This window comes from Mesocricetus auratus, unplaced genomic scaffold (assembly GCF_017639785.1).
Source record: "Mesocricetus auratus isolate SY011 unplaced genomic scaffold, BCM_Maur_2.0 Super-Scaffold_100021, whole genome shotgun sequence".
Classification (NCBI taxonomy): Eukaryota; Metazoa; Chordata; class Mammalia; order Rodentia; family Cricetidae; genus Mesocricetus; species Mesocricetus auratus.
In genome coordinates, this window is record NW_024429202.1 from 12,595,003 (window position 1) to 12,615,177 (window position 20,175).

Sequence of the window (20,175 nt, forward strand, 5' to 3'; positions counted from 1 at the left end):
AATGGAACTTCTTTATTGGAAGTAGCTATGTGGATATAAGGAGTTTATGTGTAATACCTAATCAGTGAAAACATGAGAATGTTTCTCCCTTTAGCTAATAGCCTACATTTTCTCTTTGGTCATGTGGAACTTGAACAATCCCAAATGCCTGTTTAAATCCCTGATCTTTGTGGGAAGTACTGCTGTTTTTTCCAGATGTTTTTATTTTGAAGGTAATAACATTTTGGTCCTTTGGTTCCTGGCTGCTTGCTTAGATGTTGAACATTTTCTGCTATTATCAAAGCATCCTCTGAGAAGATTGTTGAAAGGAACCTAATTACGTCTATCCCCTTAAAATGAAAAGAAAAAAAGAAAAACAGCCAGAGAACAGTTTTGGGACACAGAAGAGCTGACTGCCAAAGGTAGAGGCCACTAAGATGAAGAGAGGAGGTGACAGTCTAGGATTGCAAACCGCCAGTATGTGTATAGTTGGTGGCTAGATAGAAGATCCAGCACTCTGCAGTAGAAAGAAGGGTTGCTGTGGGGTGCTACACGGAAGTGGCCCTCAGCTAACCAAATGTACCTGGGCTCTCTGAGAAGCTGTGAATGTGTGTCAGGAGACAGCCTGTGTTAGTGGCAACCAGGGGTGTTCATCTCATATCTCAGTGATTATCCTCTAGAGTAAGAGATGTACCAGGCCAGCTCACAGGCAAGGTGGCAGTTTTGACCAAGACAGCATTAGTTATATTAAACTGTATCCCACCGAAGCTTTTTTGCATAAACCTTGCCTCATGGTAAGTTTATGTATGTCAAGAAATAATTCTGTAAGCAGGTCAAAAATCTTCTCTAAGCAATAGTAGTACATTGGCTTGAATTTTTTTTAATCTACTTACAACTGCAACTGAATTTTCAGTAAGAAAAATTTCTAGCAAAGAATATTTTTGTTACTTTATTAAGGAAATTCCATAATACTGCTAATACCCCTCAAGCAGAGCTCCCAGGAATTCACCTGCAGTTAAATATGTTGGGATTGATGCCTACTATATAGAGGGAAACTATGTCTTACAAATTCTGGAGCTGCTCAGTTCCAACCAATCAGAAGCAGGATCATCTTCGGAAGTAATGGTCAGGAAGACTTCAGGAAAGGAATAGATTCCACAGAATGCCATAAAACCCTGCACTTAGCAACTGAAAACTTCAAGCTTTTAGACTAATAGAACCCCAGGTCATTGATGTTTGTCATTAGCTAGAGCGTTTACACCAGCATGCTGTTTTCCTCAGGATATCTGCTTGATAGATGATTTCAAGTCGACTAGAATTTTAGCTTATCAGTACTGCTGGGTGAGAGGCGGCTCATTGCCACGGATGAACTGATCGGCTACCCTCCTAGCTTTGGAAGGATATAGCTTTAACTATGCTACTCCCTGGGACATACAAATAATCAGAAACATACAGGGTTTTGGTTTTGGTTTTTAATGCTTTATTTTGAAATATATTTTGTGAATGGTTTGAGATAAATACATGGCTAATATTCTTTACAGCCAAATAGATGCCAAGTAGCTAAATAAGGTAGGAATGAACAGGTGTCAGTGTAGCAATAGCCCATGTCCTGGCAAGCAAAGATAACTCTGTAATGAAAAGTGATAACTGTATGACACTCTGATGGTTGTGAGAAAGATTTAAGAACCAAGCCAGATTGGGGATACACTACACACTAGGGAACTCAGCATATATTAAACTAAGTCTTACATGGAAAGAACCACAAAACAGGTATAAGTGAAATACCAAGAGGAAATGGATTAATTCTTAAAGGAAAAATTTTAAAGTGAAGAAATATTTGAAAGATAATTCAACCTTCAAATGATCGAATAGGCACAAAATAAGCCCTTTCACCAAATAGGTGGCAAATGTTTATTATTTTGCACTCAGAATGAAAACTTGAGTTAAACTTATAGAAAAATAAGCATTCAGTAAAATGCCATAGGATAATAACTTGGTATAACTGTTTTGGGAAACTACTAGACAGGTAAATTACAGCCTCCATGACATGTCAAGTCATTTAAAATTCTTTATGTAAGCCTCTCGGTTCCCTGCCAGCTCTGTTGGGCATTTCTTCAACAATTGGGCTCTGTTTGCTGTGAACCACCTGCGGTGGAGCCTACCATTAAAGGAGCTGTTGGTTGGGTATCATTTCATTTCATTCTCTGTTTACAGAAAATATGCACTTTGCACCTGTCAAAATTAGCATTTGAATTGTTCACATTGGCTTTTTTCCTAAACACGTCTAAGCCTTCTCAAGTTTCGTTCATTGTCAAGAAATATTAGACTTTGAGAAAGAGAAAGGAACGGAGCAAATACAGAGAGAAATTCAAATTTCCCAGTTGAGTGATAGCCTATCTACAGGTGTGAGCCCTGTGTGTTCAAATGAGTTTTTCTTACAAAGCAGCCTTTGGGCACATTTCTTCTAAATCACCACACAGCCACTTTTTGTAGGCTTAGGAGTTTGCCTTCTTGGAGTTTTTTGAGAAAGGGCTTCACTTTTGTAGCCTAGACTAGCCTGGAACTTGTGCCAATCTTTAGGATTCATTTTTATTATTTTTTAAATTTTTTATTTCAATTAGAAACAAGCTTGCTTCACATGTTAATCCCAACTCCCTCTCCCACCCCTCCTCTCTCACCCCCCCACCAATCCAACAATCCCCCATCCCATGTACCCTCTGCTTCCCAGGGAGGGTGAAGCCCTCCATGGGGAATCTCCAAAGTCTGTCATATCATCCCTGGCAGAGCCTAGGCCTTCCCCCAGGTGTCCAGGCTGAGAGAGCAACCCTCCATGTGGAGTGGGCTCCCAAAGTACATTTGTATGTCAAGGATAAATACTGATCTACTGCCTGAGGCCCCATAGATTGCAGAGGCCTCCTCACTGACACCCACATTCAGGGGGTCAGGATCAGTCACATGCTGGCCTCTCAGGCATCAGTCTGGGGGTTCATGGGCTTCCCCTTTTTTTTTTTAAAGATTTATTTATTATGTATACAACATTCTGCCCCCATGTACGCCTGCACACCAGAAGAGGGCACTAGATGGCTGTGAGCCACCATGTGGTTGCTGGGAATTGAACTCAGGACCTCTGGAAGAGCAATCAGTCCTCTCTTAACCTCTGAGCCATCCCTTGTTCAGGTCAGCTGTTTCTATGGGTTTCTCCAGCCTGTTCTTAACCCCTTTGCTCATGACTCCTCCCTCTCTGCAACTGGGTTCCAGGAGTTCAGTTCAGTGTTTAGCTGTGTCTGCCTCTGCTTCCATCAGCTGCTGGAGAGATGGCTCAGCGGTTAAGAACACTTGTCTGTTCTTCCAGAGGTCCTGAGTTCAATTCCCAGCAATATATGGTGGCTCCCAACCATCTGTAATGGGATCAGATTCCTTCTTATGGTGTGCATAAACACAGAGCGCTTATGTACACAAAATGCATGAGTAAATAAATCTTTAGAATTTGTTTTTAAATGAAATCATTTGTAGACCAATAGAAAAGATGTGTCTTGGCCAATTACAACAATTTTCATTTCCAAGAAAGTCCTAAAAATAAATGCACATTTTCAAATGAGATAAATATGACAAAGGGAACTTGGTGAGAATTAAAATGTTAGAGGGCTGACATGCCATTGTGTATTTGTATGTCTGTCTCTCTGTGTGTATACCCTGGAACACAAGCACATTCCTGTCACATGCCAATATTTAATCTCTTAACAACAAAACGGGGATTAAGTCTCACAATATTCACTATTACATCCATTCAGTAGATAAACTGAGGAACCAGAAAGATAAATACCTGTCTTAAGGTCACAAAGAGTGACAGAATTTGCAAGTGAACAATATAGTTGGACCTTGACTTCTTAGAAACTTTCTGAACTACAACTGGATGGAACTACTAAGTATCAGTGGATCCCTTTACAATGGCGTAGATCTTGGTTTTTCTTTGGAAATAATAAGTGAAGTACGTATTTATCACTTGTGTTTACTGGGGGAAACCCCTTCATATTTATTTCACGTTCACTCACACACACACACACACACATATACACACACTTTCCTTAAGTTTGGAGTTCAGTGCTCATCTTACTATAAAAGCCATACTGCAGAATAAACATCTTCAACCAATTCAGTTTTCCTGGCAAGGGCACACTTTATCTTTGTTATTTTCCCTAAGGTCAACAGCAACCATTCTGATGCTACTCAGAACACTTGTACGGGATATCACATACATTGCAGGAGATGCTTAGCTCTCAAAAGCCATAAATAACCTGACCTCTAACTTTAAATAATTCCCTTGGATGCTGTACACATGCATAGTTCTACTCTGCAATAGCAGTATGAGTTTATTTTTTAAGTCTACATTTTCGTTTTTTCCGAGACAAGGTCTCCCTGCATAGCCCTGGATGTCTTATAGCTCTCTATAATCCAGGCTAGCCTCAAATTCATTCTATATTTCTTTGTATTTACTTAAAAAATTAACTACTTAGAAAACTTCTTAGGACCACAAAAAGCTGTATATTGATTAGCCTTAAATGTCTTATATTTTTGTTTATCAATATACCAGTATCTAACACCCTTAAGTTTAGCACAAAGTAATTGACATAATGGCTTCTCAAATTGCCGGTTACTCATTTTATTCCTTAGACCAGTGTCTTTCAAGAAGAAAGACCTAGTCTTAGCAGCTAAGATGGTAAACAGTGTCCTCCTCTGTGACCGCTTCGAGCAAGCACTCTCAGAGTGCCATGGACACATCTCTGCTGTTGTTTTCCAAAGACGTGTGGTGAAATGCTCGTTAAGTGCCACTTGGTGGTGGAAATTCGCAGCCTGACTTTTCATTTAAAAGAACATGGGGAAAGAATTAAAATTCTCAAAACGACTCTCAGCTCCACAAGTACTCTTTTCTGAGAGCTTTCAGCCTTGGAAGTTTAGGGCAGCAAAATCATTTTCTTGAAACAATTTAAAACCATCCGAGAAGTCAGTACAAATATTAGTTCCCGATTGTACCCCTTTTACCTGGCTTTCAGTACTATTTTTTCACCCACCCCTGCACCGACCGCATAGGCTTCTGATGAATAGGTACACTGCATGTCTAAATCTAACTAGCCGTCTCCTACTCAAGATTCATACTGGATTTTGCACTCCAAGACTAGACGGGGTTGAAAAGAAATGAGTTGAAAATACCTGTGCTGATTTGAGATGATGACTATTAGGCCCTACATAAATCCCGCCCCTTCCCTAGGTGTGGCTACTCTCCTTCCTCTTCACACTAAGGCTTAATTAGAAAAGTAGCTCAGATGTATAAGTTTACCATTTACACAGAAAGAGCTCTGCGTGGTGACACGGCTGAAAAACCTGTTCCCTACTGAACTCTCAACAGCAAGGTATGTTATCAAATAATTCCCTCTAAGTCATTAGTCCGTCATTAGGGAGGAAGGAGAGACACAGAAAAGATAGTCACTGTTTATAGATACAATCAATTATTAGATTTACAGGAAAGAACACTTTTCTGTGGCTTCATTTCTCTCTTTTAAGTTTTCGGTGGGGAAACAAGCACTACAAAGTTTCCCACTTTGCTGTGGTGGGATTGTAAGTTGAACAACAAAAGATGCATCACCTGAACCAAAAGTCTTTAATATGTGGTAGTTTCGAGCAGTGGATTACAGGCCCTCGAAAGAAACGTTCCTTGTTTAAAAAGGAATGACAAAGATCATATTTCTAACCTTAATTGTGATTGATTTCCCTCAAAGTCTAAAATGCCAAAGAGAGAGAGAAAACATGGGAATTGTGAACATAATTGATGAGGGGCCTTTCGTTGCTTGCAGGGGCTTTTTGTTGTTGTTTTGGGTTTTTTGTTTGTTTGTTTTAGTTTTGGATCTTTTCCTGTTTCATGGTATTTATATCAGAATCAGAAATCAGAGCTGCCTCAAAAAATGCACAACTAGAACTTGCAAATCTGCGATCTCAGAAAACAACTATGAGTTCCTAAAATAGTAGTCTTAAAATTGACATTTCACTGGAGGCCTTGTAGTCATTGCAAGTCTCTTCTGCAAGGAACTTCCCTAGACACAGTTCTGTGAACTGGCGTCTGCACCCAGCAACTTCCAAAGGCTGGGAGGGCTAAGAACTCTTGCCTATTTCCCAGACTCTCTGGCCGTGGGATTGTAGAACCTTCATCCAATGACTGATGGAAGCAGAGGCAGACACCCACAGGTAAACACTGAGCTGAATTCAAGGAACCCAGTAACAGAGAGGGAGGACTGATGAGCAAAGCGGTTAAGACTGGGCTGGTTTAACACCCAGAAACAGCTGACCTGAACAAGGGGGAGCTCTTGAATCCCAGACTGATGGCTGGGAATATAGTATGGGACTCATCAAGACCCCTGAATGTGGGTGTCAGTGAGGAGGCCTAGACAATCTATGGGGCCTTGGGTAGTAGATCAGTCTTTGGGTGCCCATCCCACAATGAGAGATGCACTCTCACTCTGGATTCTTGGGGGAGGGTCTAGGCCCTGCCCTGGATTGAAATGACAAGGCTATGGACACCCCCATGGAGGGCCTCACCCTCCCTGGGGAAATAAGGGGATATTAGGGAGGGTTGGTGGGAGGGGAGGGAAAGGGAGAGGGACCTGTGATTGACATGTGAAACAACCTTGTTTCTAATTTAAATTTAAATTTAAAAAGAAAAAGAAAGCAAAAAAAAAGTCCAATATAGACATCTATGTACTGCATGTTGTTTGCCCATTTATCTGCTGATGAATGATCAAGTTCCACTTTTTGCAATAAACATGGGTTTTGCAACAAAAAAAAAAAAAAACACTCTTGCCTAGAGCAACAACAGTATGCCTACCAAAACCCTTCCCTTACTCTCTAGCCTCCAGGGCTGTGGAAGAGGACCTTGGTTAAATTACTCCAGGTGTAGTAATTTGTTAGAGTAGCCCTAGAAGATTGAAAACAGTTTGAAATTAGTAATTCTAATTTAAATACAGTTTAAAGCTTACTGGCAGCAGAAAAAACGGGAGATGGGAGATACAGTAATAAGGAAGGGAGTTTTCCCAGGGCAGGGCTCCAATGATTATCCGACAAGTAGTGACTCTGCAATTTCTGCAAATTTGGGAAAGTGATTTGCAAAATTTATGGTACTGGTGCCTGTGTTCATATGTGCTCTCCCCTGAAAATTTAAAAAAAGAGAAAAAGAGATGATGGCCATTGTGGTATAAATGGCATACCACCACCATGAAATAAATTATGTTTTACTTGTTTATAAAAACCATTTTCCAAGAGAGTCGTGTTTCCATTGTATGGCAAATTAATAAAAATTTCCAAGTACTTTTTCTCTGTTGATAAACAATATCCCTGAAAAAGCTCGAGTTCTTAAAACCTGAAGCACTTATTTTTCTTGTCAAGACTTTGTGTGTGTGAGTATTGTTAGAAGTTTACTTAAATGGGTTGTAAATCTTTACTTTCCAATTCTAGAAGACATTCTGGTTTGGGGGGACCTATAGAGGAGTAGGAAGAATATGACATTCTGGTAACTTTAACACTGTGTGTGTGTGTGTGTGTGTGTGTGTGTGTGTGTGTGTGTGTGATGTATAAAAAGTGTTTTCTCCATCTGTGGGAATTACTATATTGTATTTTGTGGAATTAATGTAATTTTACCATTTAATGAAGGTTACTTAGGAAATTCATGACTGTTGATTGAACAGGCATTTTCCCACCTTGTGTGTTAAAATTAGTATCATGTATGTAAGGCCCAGGGAAGTGTCTGATTTTAATTTTTCACCTGAGTAATTTGTCAGTTGCAAGAGCTGAGCCTGGAAGGGAGGCTGGTCCAGGAAGGTTTTGAATATAGAAGGTTTTGAATATAGAAAGCAGGACTGCAGTGTAGAGATGGCAGGCACGCAAAAACAAGCAAGCGACAGGAAAGAATATGAAGTAATTTTATAGAGCACTGAAGCAGTACATTGCCATGTTTGTTTCTCTCTGTGTTAACTACTGGAGAGTTTAGTGTCTAATGTGAGCTCCCAGCCTATTTCCCATTGTGGGGCGTTTCAGTCTGTAGCATCATGTAGAACGCTGATTTAGTTGATACTGAAACATTGCATCTATTGGAACAGGGGTAGGTTCCTACAAGACTGTTTTCATTCACAAGTAATACATGACCTCACTTCTTTTGTTCTTGTTGTTTAAAGACATTGTTTACCCAATATGTGTTTTTGATTGGCTCTCATCAAACTGGTCAGCAACACTAAAACTCATGCTTGAACAATGCTTGCCTAACATGCTTTGCCTGCAAGACATCACAGCCTCCTTGCACTTAGGGATATCTAAGCAGTATCTGTGCATTATGCCTGGGAACCATTTTTAATTGTTTAATGGTTTCATATATTTATGGCGTGAACTTTATTTCATTTCACCCTTCCTCTCCAGTGGAACCCTTCTTGAACCGGGAAACTCAACTACCAAGCCAAAAGCTATACCGCTGAGCTGCTTCCCACTGCTCTCAGTGGAACCCTTCTTAAACAAGTCCCCTTCCCCTTCATGTCTTCCTATTGTGCAAGGCCACTGCATTTAACTAAAGTTCCCTTCCCTTGAACATGGGTGGGAGGTTATTCACTGGAGCAAGGGCCACTCATTAATGGTTACATCACTGAAGAAAATAACACACACTCCCTTAACACCTGTTAACTGTCAACAGTCAATCTCAGAGATGTGGAACCTCTCACCACCTATCCATGATGAAATGTTGACAGGTCTAATCTTATACAGATAGCCACAGCAAGCATGAGTGCAATGGCCATGTCATGTCAAGGAAAGATCTTTTCAGCACATCTCCCACCCTCTGGCTCTTTCTTCCTACCCCCTCTGCTATGCTCCCTGAGCCTTAGAGAGAGTTACATAGCTGTCGCTTGTAAGGCCAAGCACTGCACCATTGATCATCCTCACATTTTAAACAGAAAATTGCTAAAACAAAAAAAGAAAGAAAAAATATTTTTAATTAAGTGAAAATAGCACTAAATAGTGACTCTCATTTACATTATGAGAAATAAAATAGGATAATAAAGTTCTCTGTTGAACTTAGCTGGAAAGATGTGGCAGGAGACAGCTTTTTGTTGCTCTTTACACATCTACAGATAACTGCCACAACATTGCCAGCATTGGTTCGGCAGTTATAAATAAATCTTAGTTAGAAGGCAGCCAGTCACCACATATGGAATCCAGGAATAAGGTTCGATTTGCAGGACCATAGTCCTTTCTCTTGACTGCATTCCTTTTATAGCTTATTTTCCATTTGCCTGAATTTTAATTTCAACTTCATTGTTTGATAGAGAGAGATACAGATATAGATGCATTTACCTGTGTTCAGAAAATTATTTCACAGCATCTAGGAAATGTTATAGCTAGCATTTGATTTCATTTTATCCTTCAGTTAAGATACAGGAAAGAGTTCAGGACAAAACAAGGGTAATGTTTGTTGATAAGCATTACAGTTCCTCCAGTAGAGGAGGGGCCTCCAAAGCTAGGAATACCATGGGCTCTAAAGGAGTTGGGGGTTTTCATTGTGTCAAACCCAGTTATTTCTCTTTCCTCCCTGTGTCCATTGGTCCATGGGTGTCTGTATTTCTCTTGCATAACATGGAACTTACATGGCAGGTGATTGTAAGGAAAATGACAAACCAGGAAGGCCTTCCCCTCTTCCTGCCAACTATCTGCGGCTAACTGAAACAAACATACATAACTGTAAAAGCACAACGCTTACAAGTTCCTGGCTGGGGATGATCAGAATATAGTGGATGTGGAGCCCTCCTGTAAAGGACTAGGTCTAGTGATCTCCATTTCCATGTATTCACTGGTTTACCACCCCCCTCAATGGGGGAAGTTCTTATGTGTATATGTTTGTCCAGTTGGTTGATAAATAAAGCACTGTTGTCCAATATGCAAGGAAGATAGGTGGGACTAGGAATCTAGGAGGATTCTGGGAAATGTAGTCAAGAGTAGAGAATCGCCATGTGATCCTAGGAAGAGAGGACGCGTGAGACTGTGTCCTTGGTAAGATAAGACCTTATAAAAATATATATTAGTAATTATGGGTTAATAATTAAGTCAGAGTTAGCCATTAAGAAACCACAGTAAATGGCCAACAGCTTCATAATTAGTATAGTGTCCTGCGTGTTCATTTGGGATTAATGTGGCTCAGGAACCAGGCTGGAGGGAAGACTGCACATCACATATCCCCAGCCTCCCCACTTTCCATCTCCATCCTCTTCAAAGGAAAAATTAGCATTATACCAAAAGAAAATGTCATCCAAGCATATCCCCAGTAGGATCAAGTGTTGAGAGGCAGAAAAATTAAATGTCTATCTTCAATTTTCTAGTTAGGTGCGGAAGTACATAACTTTGGAGACGATGCTGGTGCTAAACTGCTCCACCAAATTGCTTACACTGGAGAAAATGTTGAAGAGTCACTTTCCTGAATCACTCAAGGTAGTGCAAGCCTCTCTGTTGTATTAATTTTGGAGATAATGTCAGATGTGTGGCTGTCCCTTCTCTTCTCTGAGAAGCACATGTTAGTTTCCCAGTCTGCTGCTGTTATCCTTCTGTTGCTCTAGAGGACTCTGTGTGGGAATGTGGGCAATGGCAGACTATGTTATTTTTGAAGTAAAATGTTTTAAATGATGGAAGATTGTGGATTTGGTGACACTGAAGGCAAGAATATACTTGAGGATTAAGGTCTAGATGTAGGATTGTTACCTCCTGGTCACTCAAGCCTCCAACCTAAAGTCCAAGAGGGACTGCTGATCATTCTGTGACAGTGTGAAAGATGTCATACATCGAGGATTATAGTAAATGTAAAACTGTGACTGCTGTGAGAATTGAAGTTGCCTTTGAGTTGATGGACATTAAGGTTGGTTCCTGTTTGTTGTTGTTTGATGTTGATGATGAAAATACTATGAATATTAGCTCAGCAATCCTTGCTGCAACTTTCACCAGTTCTGTGTGTGAGTGATGTTGTTAGGACAGTCATTTTTCGTAATGAAGGAAATAGATGGGAACACTACAGAACAGCTTCTCATATCACCCTCATATTAACTGGTGCTCAGTCACCAAGAAAACTCTCTCAGCTTCTTCAGGGTTCTAAGGCATCAGAATTTAACAGGTTCTTTATCAGTTTCCATAAATGTCTTTCAATTGGTAACTCTAAGAAATCTGTATTGTGTATATGTGTATGAATGTATCTGTAATTTTAAATTAGAGAAGGAAGAAGTTGACCCAGCCAGAATAGCTAGTGGTATGGTTGTCTTGTCTCTGGTTCCTTGGCTCAGGTTTATGGAGCAGTGATGAACATAAATCGTGGGAATCCCTTTCAAAAGGAAGTAGTATTGGACTCATGGCCAGACTTCAAAGCTGTCATCACCCGGCGACGGAGAGAGGTACAGTGCTGAAAAGCCAATCAGAAATGTTAAAAGTTAAACTAGCACCAACTGCAAAGAACGGATTAGATAAAGGGAACAGTATGACCACTGTAGTAGCGCACATTATCTTGACACTGGTTTGTAGTTGACTCCTTTGGAGTCTCAGGCATATGGAAGACTGCTAGTCTGTAAGTGCGCCCTTAGTGCCTCACAATCTCTAGAAGATGAAGCACACAATTCGTACAAAGTAGCTCCTTCATTAGTAGGGTTTCTTTTCTTTTCTTTCTTCCTGTTTTTGTTTTGTTTTGTTTTGTTTTTTTGTTTTTCAAAGCAGGGTTTCTCTGTGTAACAGTTCTGGCTGTCCTGGAACTCACTTTGTAGGACAGACTGGCCTGGATAAAACTTAGAGAGATCCACCTGCCTCTGCCTTCTGAGTGCTAGGATTAAAGGTATGCACCACCAATGCCCTGCTTCCCCAAGTCTTTTGACTGGAGTGTTTTCTCATAGCTACAGAGAACAAACTAGAAGACCAGAGTCTGGCCTATGCCGGGCAGCTGCTCTGCTACCCGAGTTACATTTGTAGCCACCTTCTTCGTCATCATTTGCTGCTGTTGTCTTTGTCTGAGGTGGAGTCTGTAATCCTCAGGCTAGCCTCTTAGAAGCAAGCAATCCTCTTGCCTCAGCCTCCCAACAGTGTCTCGGTTGAGGCTGCAGTTGCTGGACACTACAGTCTTTGTTTTTGTAAAGCAAACACTAAAAAGTCTGGAAGGTCTTAAAACTTCGTTAATTCTGGAAGAAAGAATCAAGAAAAAAATCACAAAATCTGCATTTTCCTCACTATAGTATACTAGCCTCATTCCTGTTTCTCTGTTTCCAGGTAACTAATTAAAGCAATTGAAAATTAGCTAGATAGTAATAATAGTTAATCTTTCTAGGGCATCGATTACACAGAATACATGTTTGGTTACGTGTTGTATCAATGACTATGTCTTCTTCCCTAGGCTGAGACAGATAACCTTGACCATTACACCAATGCATATGCTGTGTTCTACAAAGACGTCAGAGCTTACCAACAGCTATTGGAAGATGGTGATGTTATTAACTGGGACCAAGTTTTTCAAATACAAGGTAAGGTCAAGTTCAAATCATACATTATATACTCATATTTTCCTTTATCATGTACACCAGAGATGTATAGAAAAACCTATCATGGAAACTGGGGAGAAAGCTCAGTTGTTAAGGTTCTTAACTGTTCTTCCAGAAGATCAGAGTTCAGTTTCCAGCACCCATGTGAGTGTTAGGCAGCACACAGCCACCTGTGACTTCAGCTCCACGGGATTTGACACCATCTTCTGCCTCTGAAGTCAGTGTGCTCATGTGTTCCTCTCTCTCTCTCTCTCTCTCTCTCTCTCTCTCTCTCTCTCTCTCTCTCTCTCTCTCTCTCTCTCTCTCTCTCTCTCTCTCTCTCAAGATATTACATACAGCCAGGCGTTGGTGACGCACGCCTTTAATCCCAGCACTCGGGAGGCAGAGGCAGGCGGATCTCTGTGAGTTTGAGGCCAGTCTGGTCTACAAAGTGAGTTCCAGGACAGCCTCCATAGCCACAGAGAAACACTGAACCCTGTCTCGAAAAACAAAACAAACAAACAAACAAACAAAAAGATATTACATACATGTACAGTATATAGATCTAGACAATTAGAGACAAGTCCATATACTTAACATATACTTGAGTTTTATACAGTAACTATTCCTATACTGGAGTGTGTATGTTGCCTTTGACCTTTACCACTTATTTTTCTCTTGTGACAATTTTTTTAGTGTTGGGTATCTGGACACCTACTTGTAATCCCAGTGTTTGTGAGGTAGAGGCAAAAGGATCCCAGTTTAAGGCCTGCCTAAGTCACTATAAAGCACACCGTTTCAAAAGAAAGAGAATGCAAACCTTTTGACTACTTAGGTATACAACTCAGTCTTGTAATAAGGGATACGAACTATTACAGCTGTAATCTTAGTAGCATTAACTTGTAAACATCCTAGTCCTTACTGAGGCTTAGCTCCCAGAGGAAGGTCTCAAGGTTCAGCTATCACACAGTGTTCAACATGCCTTCTCACTCAATTGTAGCCTCAAGGACATACTGGGAAGTAGCTCACAATGGGTAGGAAAACAGAAATGTTGCCTGCTTGAATAATGGGTCAAGAAGAGACAAAGCCAAGTTACAGGGGATTCTGTGCACCAAGAGTCAGATTGCAAAGGCTAGAATATAGGGTCTTAGAGAGAAGTGTAATGCTGTAGCCAAACCACAATTTTATCCACTGGGGTGGGGGGAATAGTTCCCAGAGCACCCCGAAATAAATAATCAAACGAAGGGTATAAATAATGTAGTGTGGCTGTGAGAAATGACTGGAACCTGTGTTGGTTAACTGAGCTCAAGCTTCCAAGCCCAGGCTACCATGAGGGCATTGTGGAAATGGACAAGAAACTTTAGTTTCCTTGTGTTCTAGACTCATTTCTGTAGATGATAAAAACAATGAGAAAAAGTAATTCAGGGGAAAGGGGAGTTTATTTCAGTTTACAACTCCAGGTCCTCATCCATCCCTGGAAGAAAGTCAGTGCACTAACTTCCAACATTGCATCCATAGTCAAGAATGGAGAAGCAAATGTATGCACATACATGCTCACTTACTTAGCTGCTTGCACTCAGTTACATTTCTCTACTCTTAAATGGTTTAGGCACGAGGCCTGCTGAATGGTGCCACCCATAGTGGCCTGGTTCTCCCCACATCAGTTAACTTATTAAGATAATACGGCACAGACCTCCCGACAGGCTAACCCCAAGGTAGTCAGTCCTTAGTGAGACTCTTTCCCCAAGTGAGTCTATGTTGTCAAGTTGAAGCTAACCATCACTGGTACCAAATAAATCCAAACTTTTGCAAACAGCTGATTGTTCATTTTAAAGCTATAAGTAAAGACGAGACAATTCTCTTCAAGAAATTTAATCCAAGGCATTAAGAACATTAACGAATAAGACTTCCAGTAAGAAATTCCAAACTCCCCTGAGATATTTCCAGCAAAAGTGGAAGACCATGACTGGTGATGACAACGTGATTTCATTTGTAGATCAGGTAGAGGGTACCTTTAGTAATACATATGTAACTAACTATATCGTGGTTACAACATGACAGGGTATCCAACCATGGCATTGATGACATTTAGCATACAAATGCTGAAATAAATGACTGTGGTTTTTTGTCTTTCGTTATCCAGGCCTGCAAAGTGAATTATATGCTGTTTCCAAAGCTGTTGCCAATGCAAAGCTATTGGATTTGGATATAAAGCTGGCCTCCTTCAAAGCTGTCCATTTTCCTCCGGTTTCATCTGTACCAGACCACAATTTCCTGTATGTAAAACAAGTACTACACTTGGGGCTGGATTTACTATTATGCAAGTCCCAACAACAATGTTAGAATATGCTCATTATTTTTCTGAAAATCAAATTAGTGTCTTTGTCTATAGTCAGTGAGCTCATAAAAGCTGCATTTTCATAGTGTATATAGTATACATAGAAAAGCCATTTCTTGGTTCCCTCCTTTGTGATATAATTCTAAATAATAATCCCTGCGGTCTGAGTCTAGGGTTGTTGAAGTTTATGTTGTTTAAAGTTAGAGGTGTATAACTGATTTATGTTGAGTTTTTAAGGACACAGGACTAAATGATTTAAATATATTCCTCTCTCTTTCTGTCTGTCTTTTTTTCATTTTGGTTTTTTGAGACAGGGTTTCTCTGTATTGTTTTGGAGGCTGTCCTGGAACTCCCTCTGTAGACCAGGCTGGCCTCAAACTCATAGAGATCCACCTCCCTCTGCTTCTGCCTCCTGAGTGCTGGGATTAAAGGCATGTGCCACCAACGCCTGGCCTGATTGTCTGTCCTCTACAGTAGAACCATCATGATTCCATTTTGAACATAGTTGAAATAAAACACACAAGTGAGTTCTGAGGCCAAGAACTGGTCACAGGAAGTCCAGCTTGAGAAGGTGGTCCTTGAAAACACTGTCATTGTGTGTCTGCATTGCCTCTTCTTTCTTTTGTGGAGGTCTTGCATCATTAGCATCTTCCTTTTAGCTTATGCTTCCTAGACCTTAATCTCTTCTCAAGAATTGGGGTCTAGGAGCTGGAGAGACAGACAGCTCAAATACCTAAGTTTGAAATCCCAGCACCCACTTAAAAGTTGATTGTGGCAGCAAACCACTGTTGCTCTGGAGCAAATAAGAACCTCTCTGAGGCTTGCTAGTCTCATCCAGTCAAGCTGAATTAGTCTGCTTGGGTTCATTGAGAGACTCTGTCTCAAAAAAAAGTGAAGAACAATTGAAGAAGACACCTTATGTTGACATGTGCAAACACACACACACACACACACACACACACACACACACACACACACACACTTTCTTTTGAAAAGTTAAGTAAATTAAAAAGAATTAGGATGCAGTACCTTTTTCAAGTGTTTTTTTTTAAAGAATGAAACAAGGTTGATTAAAAAACACCCATGACCATGCATCTTAGTTTTTCTGCTCCTATACTTAGTGTTGGAGGACTTGTTAATCACAGACTAAAACTAAATTCACAGAAATTCCCAGGAAATCACCAGGATATTTTATTGGATATTTTCTCACCGTGGAAACTTCAAGCACTTGCAAATATTGAAAGAAAACCCTCCCCCAGGGCTGGGATAATTGTTCACATATACCCTGTGACCTTTCCCCACACAGGGCAGTCTTCCACATAGCATCGTGAGAACTATAGCTTATGAATGCTACACATCTATTCAATTAATTGAAACAGAATATCATACACTTAATCCTTAATCTAATTTAAGATGTATGCCTAAAACAACAAGGACTTTTTGGAGGGGAGGTGGACACAGGATTTCTCTGTGCCAACCTGGCTGTCCCAAAACTTTCTGTATAGATCAGGCTGCTCTCAAACTCAGAGATCTACCTGTCTCTGCTTCCCAGTTGCTGTCATTAAGGCTATGTGTCCCAATTCCTAGGTAAGACAAAGATTCTTAAAAGAAAAATCAATCCTCAATGCCACCCTGCAACTTGCTTTCGCTAGCCTCACCTCGTCACTGGTTTCTGGAAATTATGATTTTAGAATTTTCATGTGAGTGAGATCATGTCCTTTTTATCTTTCTGCACTTGGCTTATCTTGATTAATATAATAACAATCCCATCATGTTTTTACTGATGATAAGGTTGAATCTTTTTTTAAGGATGAACACTATTTCATTATATATATATATGCCACATTGTAAATGCTTAACATGAATCCATGTCTTGCTTATTGTGAACATGCTGTGGTCACTAGTGACTGATTTCACTACGTTGAGGTACTCGGGAATAGGATTTCTTGACCATATTACAGTTCTAATTTCAATTTTTGGAGGCATCTCCACACTGTTTTCCTTAGTAGCTATACTAATTTATCTTTCTCCTGGTGCTGTATAGAGTTGACTTTTCCCATCCTCTTTACCCCTTGTTACCTTTTGACTTTTGGACTACAGTCTGTCTAACTGTAGTGAGGGAATGTTTCATTGTATGCTTGATTTGCAGTTTTTTTAATGCCTCTTAGCCATTTGTATATCTTATTTTTTAAAATGTCTCTGCAGGCCCACCTAAATTGGGTTATTTGGTTTTATCCACATTGAGTTTCTTTCATTTTATTCGGATATTAGATGCCTCACTGATTGGGGAAGTCCTTCTGTGTATATGTCTCTCTTTGGTTAATGAATAAAGCACTGTTGGTCAATAGGGAAGCAAGATAGGTGGGACTAGGAATAGAGGAGGATTCTGGGAAACATAAGCACAATAAGTCACGATGTAGGACATGGGAGAAGTAAGAGGTCTGGACCCTTTCTCTGGTAAGAGAAGATCACATGGAAATACTCAGATTAGCAGTTATGGGTTAATAATTAAGTCAGAACTAGCTGATAAGAAATCAAAGCAAACTGTCAACAGCTTCATAATCAATATAGTGTCTTGTATATAGCGGGACCCAAGAGACTGTCAGGAACAATGCACATTGCATGTCCCACAAGTATAATTTTCAAGTGCTTTCACTCATTCTTTAGGGTTTCCCAAGATTGTTTTGTTTCTTTTGGTGTCCACAGTCTTTTACCATGGTGTGTTGGTAGTATAATACTGAGCGCAGCTGCCTTCTGGATGATTTTAGCTTGATGTAATCCTATTTTTGCAATTTCCCCTATACTTCTGTATGTTCTTCAAAATATCTGGGTTCATTCTAATGTTGAGGGACTTGTTCTGGTGATCTCTCAGAGTACTGACATTTTGTCTTTAAACCCGAAGCCATACTCAAATTGTGGACGGTATTTTAAATGAATGTGTAGCATGCTGTGCCTGAAGTGCTGGCTTTGGCAATGTTTCTGCTTGCAATAATATTTGCTCTTGAGGTTTCTGCTTTCTTTCAAGTATTCTTTCAAAGTTGAACTGACAAATTTCCCTCCTGAATACAAGATTGGCCAGTGCTCCATCTGACAGCCAAGTAAGAAAGGTGAATGGCAGAATTAGATACATTTATAAAACCATATCAAGGCTACAATATGAGTTTTTACTAGTCAGTAGATTAGGGAGTATTGACAAATTCACAATGGTAGCAAATTTCAAGTCCCACTCAGCCTCATGGGCTATCATTTGTTTCAGTTCTTTTATTTAATTTGTTTATGTGTAGGAGTTTTATTCTCTGTGTGTGTGTGTGTGTGTGTGCGCGCGCGCGCGCGCGCCAGAAGAGGGTATCAGATCCCATTACATGTGGTTGCCAGGAGTTGAACTCACAACCTCTGGAAGAGCAGCCAGTGCTCTTAACTACTGAACCATCTCTCCAGCCCAGCCCCTTGTTTCAGGGCTTTTACATTTTCAATTACTAGACACTTCTATAAAAAGTTTAAAATAAATAAAAGCTAGTGGCCTGCAAAACTTGGCCAGTGAAAAACTGAGAATATTCAATCCAGAGAGGAGCAGCAGAGGGAAAGCCTGTCAAAGCTAATTCTCCCAGAGAATGTATATATGCATAGAAACTTACGTTCATTTTCTGGCCAGGACTATGTAAGGCAGAAGGATCCTGAATGCTAGAATACCACTTAGTCTCAAAATATCGGGGCTCAAACAAAATCTGGACTAAGACTTCACAAAAGTATTTTAAGGACAATCTGGGTGAAAGCCATAATAATAATAGATAAATAAGCATGTGTGTGTGTGTGTGTGTGTGTGTGTGTGTGTTAACTGTAGCCTAGCTTATTTGTACAAGGTATGATTCAAAAATCTGTCAACACTCAAAATCAAAGGAGGTTCCAACATTCCACCCATCCAGGTGATAGCAAGTGGGACACATGTGGGTGCAAACCAGGGAATCACATGATTTGCATCAGCTAGATGCCTGCCTCCTTGGGGGATGAGTTCGGTCAGCTGCCTGCTCCTAACACGCTGAACCCTAAGAGTTGGGTATCCTTCTACATCCCTGCGAAAGCAACCCAAGCCCAAATTAAGTTGTGCTCCCTCTTCCAGAGAGTGAACATGCAGCAGCAGGATGGGTCACACTGCGGTCTGCAGAGCTCACAAGTAGGCATAAAACTAAATTTGGCATGAAATGATTCGTCTTTCAAGTGGGAAGCGTTTAGGTTCTAAATTCTAGAAAAAGCCAGACATAGTCTCAGAGATGATTTCGATTTTAAATCAGTACGAGCGTGACTGTGAGGACCCAAATATTTTTTTTTTCTTCTAGAACTGGACCTTTCCCGAGACTTACCTACCTGAGTGTCTCAGAGGCTGATCTCCTCAACCGGACCTGGTCACGTGGTGGCAATCAGCAGTGCCTGCGGTACATAGCCAAACTCATCGCCTGCTTTCCCAGCGTGTGTGTGCGTGATGAGAAGGGAAACCCGGTGTCCTGGGGTATCACAGACCAGTTTGCCACCATGTGCCATGGCTACACCCTACCTGACCATCGCAGGAAAGGTTACAGCCGACTGGTGGCCCTCACACTGGCCAGGAAGTTGCAAAGCCGGGGATTTCCCTCCCAGGGAAATGTCCTGGATGACAACACAGCCTCTATAAACCTCCTGAAGAGTGTCCATGCTGAGTTCTTGCCTTGTCGTTTCCATAGGCTCATTCTCACCCCTGCGGCTTTCTCTAGACAAGCTCAGCTTTAGCTCAGAGAAACTCCAAGAATGTTCTCCTTTCCCTGAACACACACCTCCTTTTAGCTACCAGTGAGGGGTGAAGTTAAAAGAAAAAGCGTGGCTGGGCGGTGGTGGCGCACGCCTTTAATCCCAGCACTCGGGAGGCAGAGACAGGCGGATGTCTGTGAGTTCGAGGCCAGGCTGGACCGACAGCCTCCAAAACAATACAGAGAAACCCTGTCTCATAAAGCCAAAAAAAAAAAAAAAAAAAAAAAAAAAAGGCGTGGAAAGGGCCCGAAAAAGACATGCAAGATCACCCTGAGAAACTGTTTCTGTCTTAGATTTCTACCATCAAGAACTCTGGCGGCTGGGGTGCCAGTAGCTGTGTCTCAGAATAGAGGGTGCATACCTTCTGTTATGATGCACTCCAGGGAAAAAGCCTTTAAAGCCAGCCATTCCTGACATATGGGGAAAGAGTAATTTAACCTGGGCCATTGCCCTCCTGCTCCGTTGTCTGCACCCTTGCCCGTCCCTGCTGCTGTAAAATCCTCCTGCTCCCTGCTG

General features: G+C 40.9%; 1 protein-coding gene across 2 annotated transcripts; it reads left to right on the forward strand.

Moving 5' to 3' along the window:
- Positions 1-5,255: 5,255 nt before the first annotated feature.
- On the forward strand, positions 5,256-19,805 carry Glyatl3 (glycine-N-acyltransferase like 3). Of its 2 annotated transcripts, XM_005072292.3 has the most exons (6): positions 5,256-5,387; positions 10,380-10,488; positions 11,328-11,435; positions 12,419-12,545; positions 14,686-14,818; positions 19,215-19,805. In XM_005072292.3, exons 2-6 carry the CDS (start codon positions 10,411-10,413, stop codon positions 19,639-19,641), a joined length of 873 nt encoding a protein of 290 aa, XP_005072349.1. In that variant the 5' UTR covers positions 5,256-5,387; positions 10,380-10,410; the 3' UTR covers positions 19,642-19,805. The 2 variants fall into 2 exon arrangements, with proteins under 2 accessions (XP_005072349.1, XP_021084140.1); XM_021228481.2 differs by lacking the exon at positions 11,328-11,435.
- The last annotated feature ends 370 nt before the right edge of the window (positions 19,806-20,175 follow it).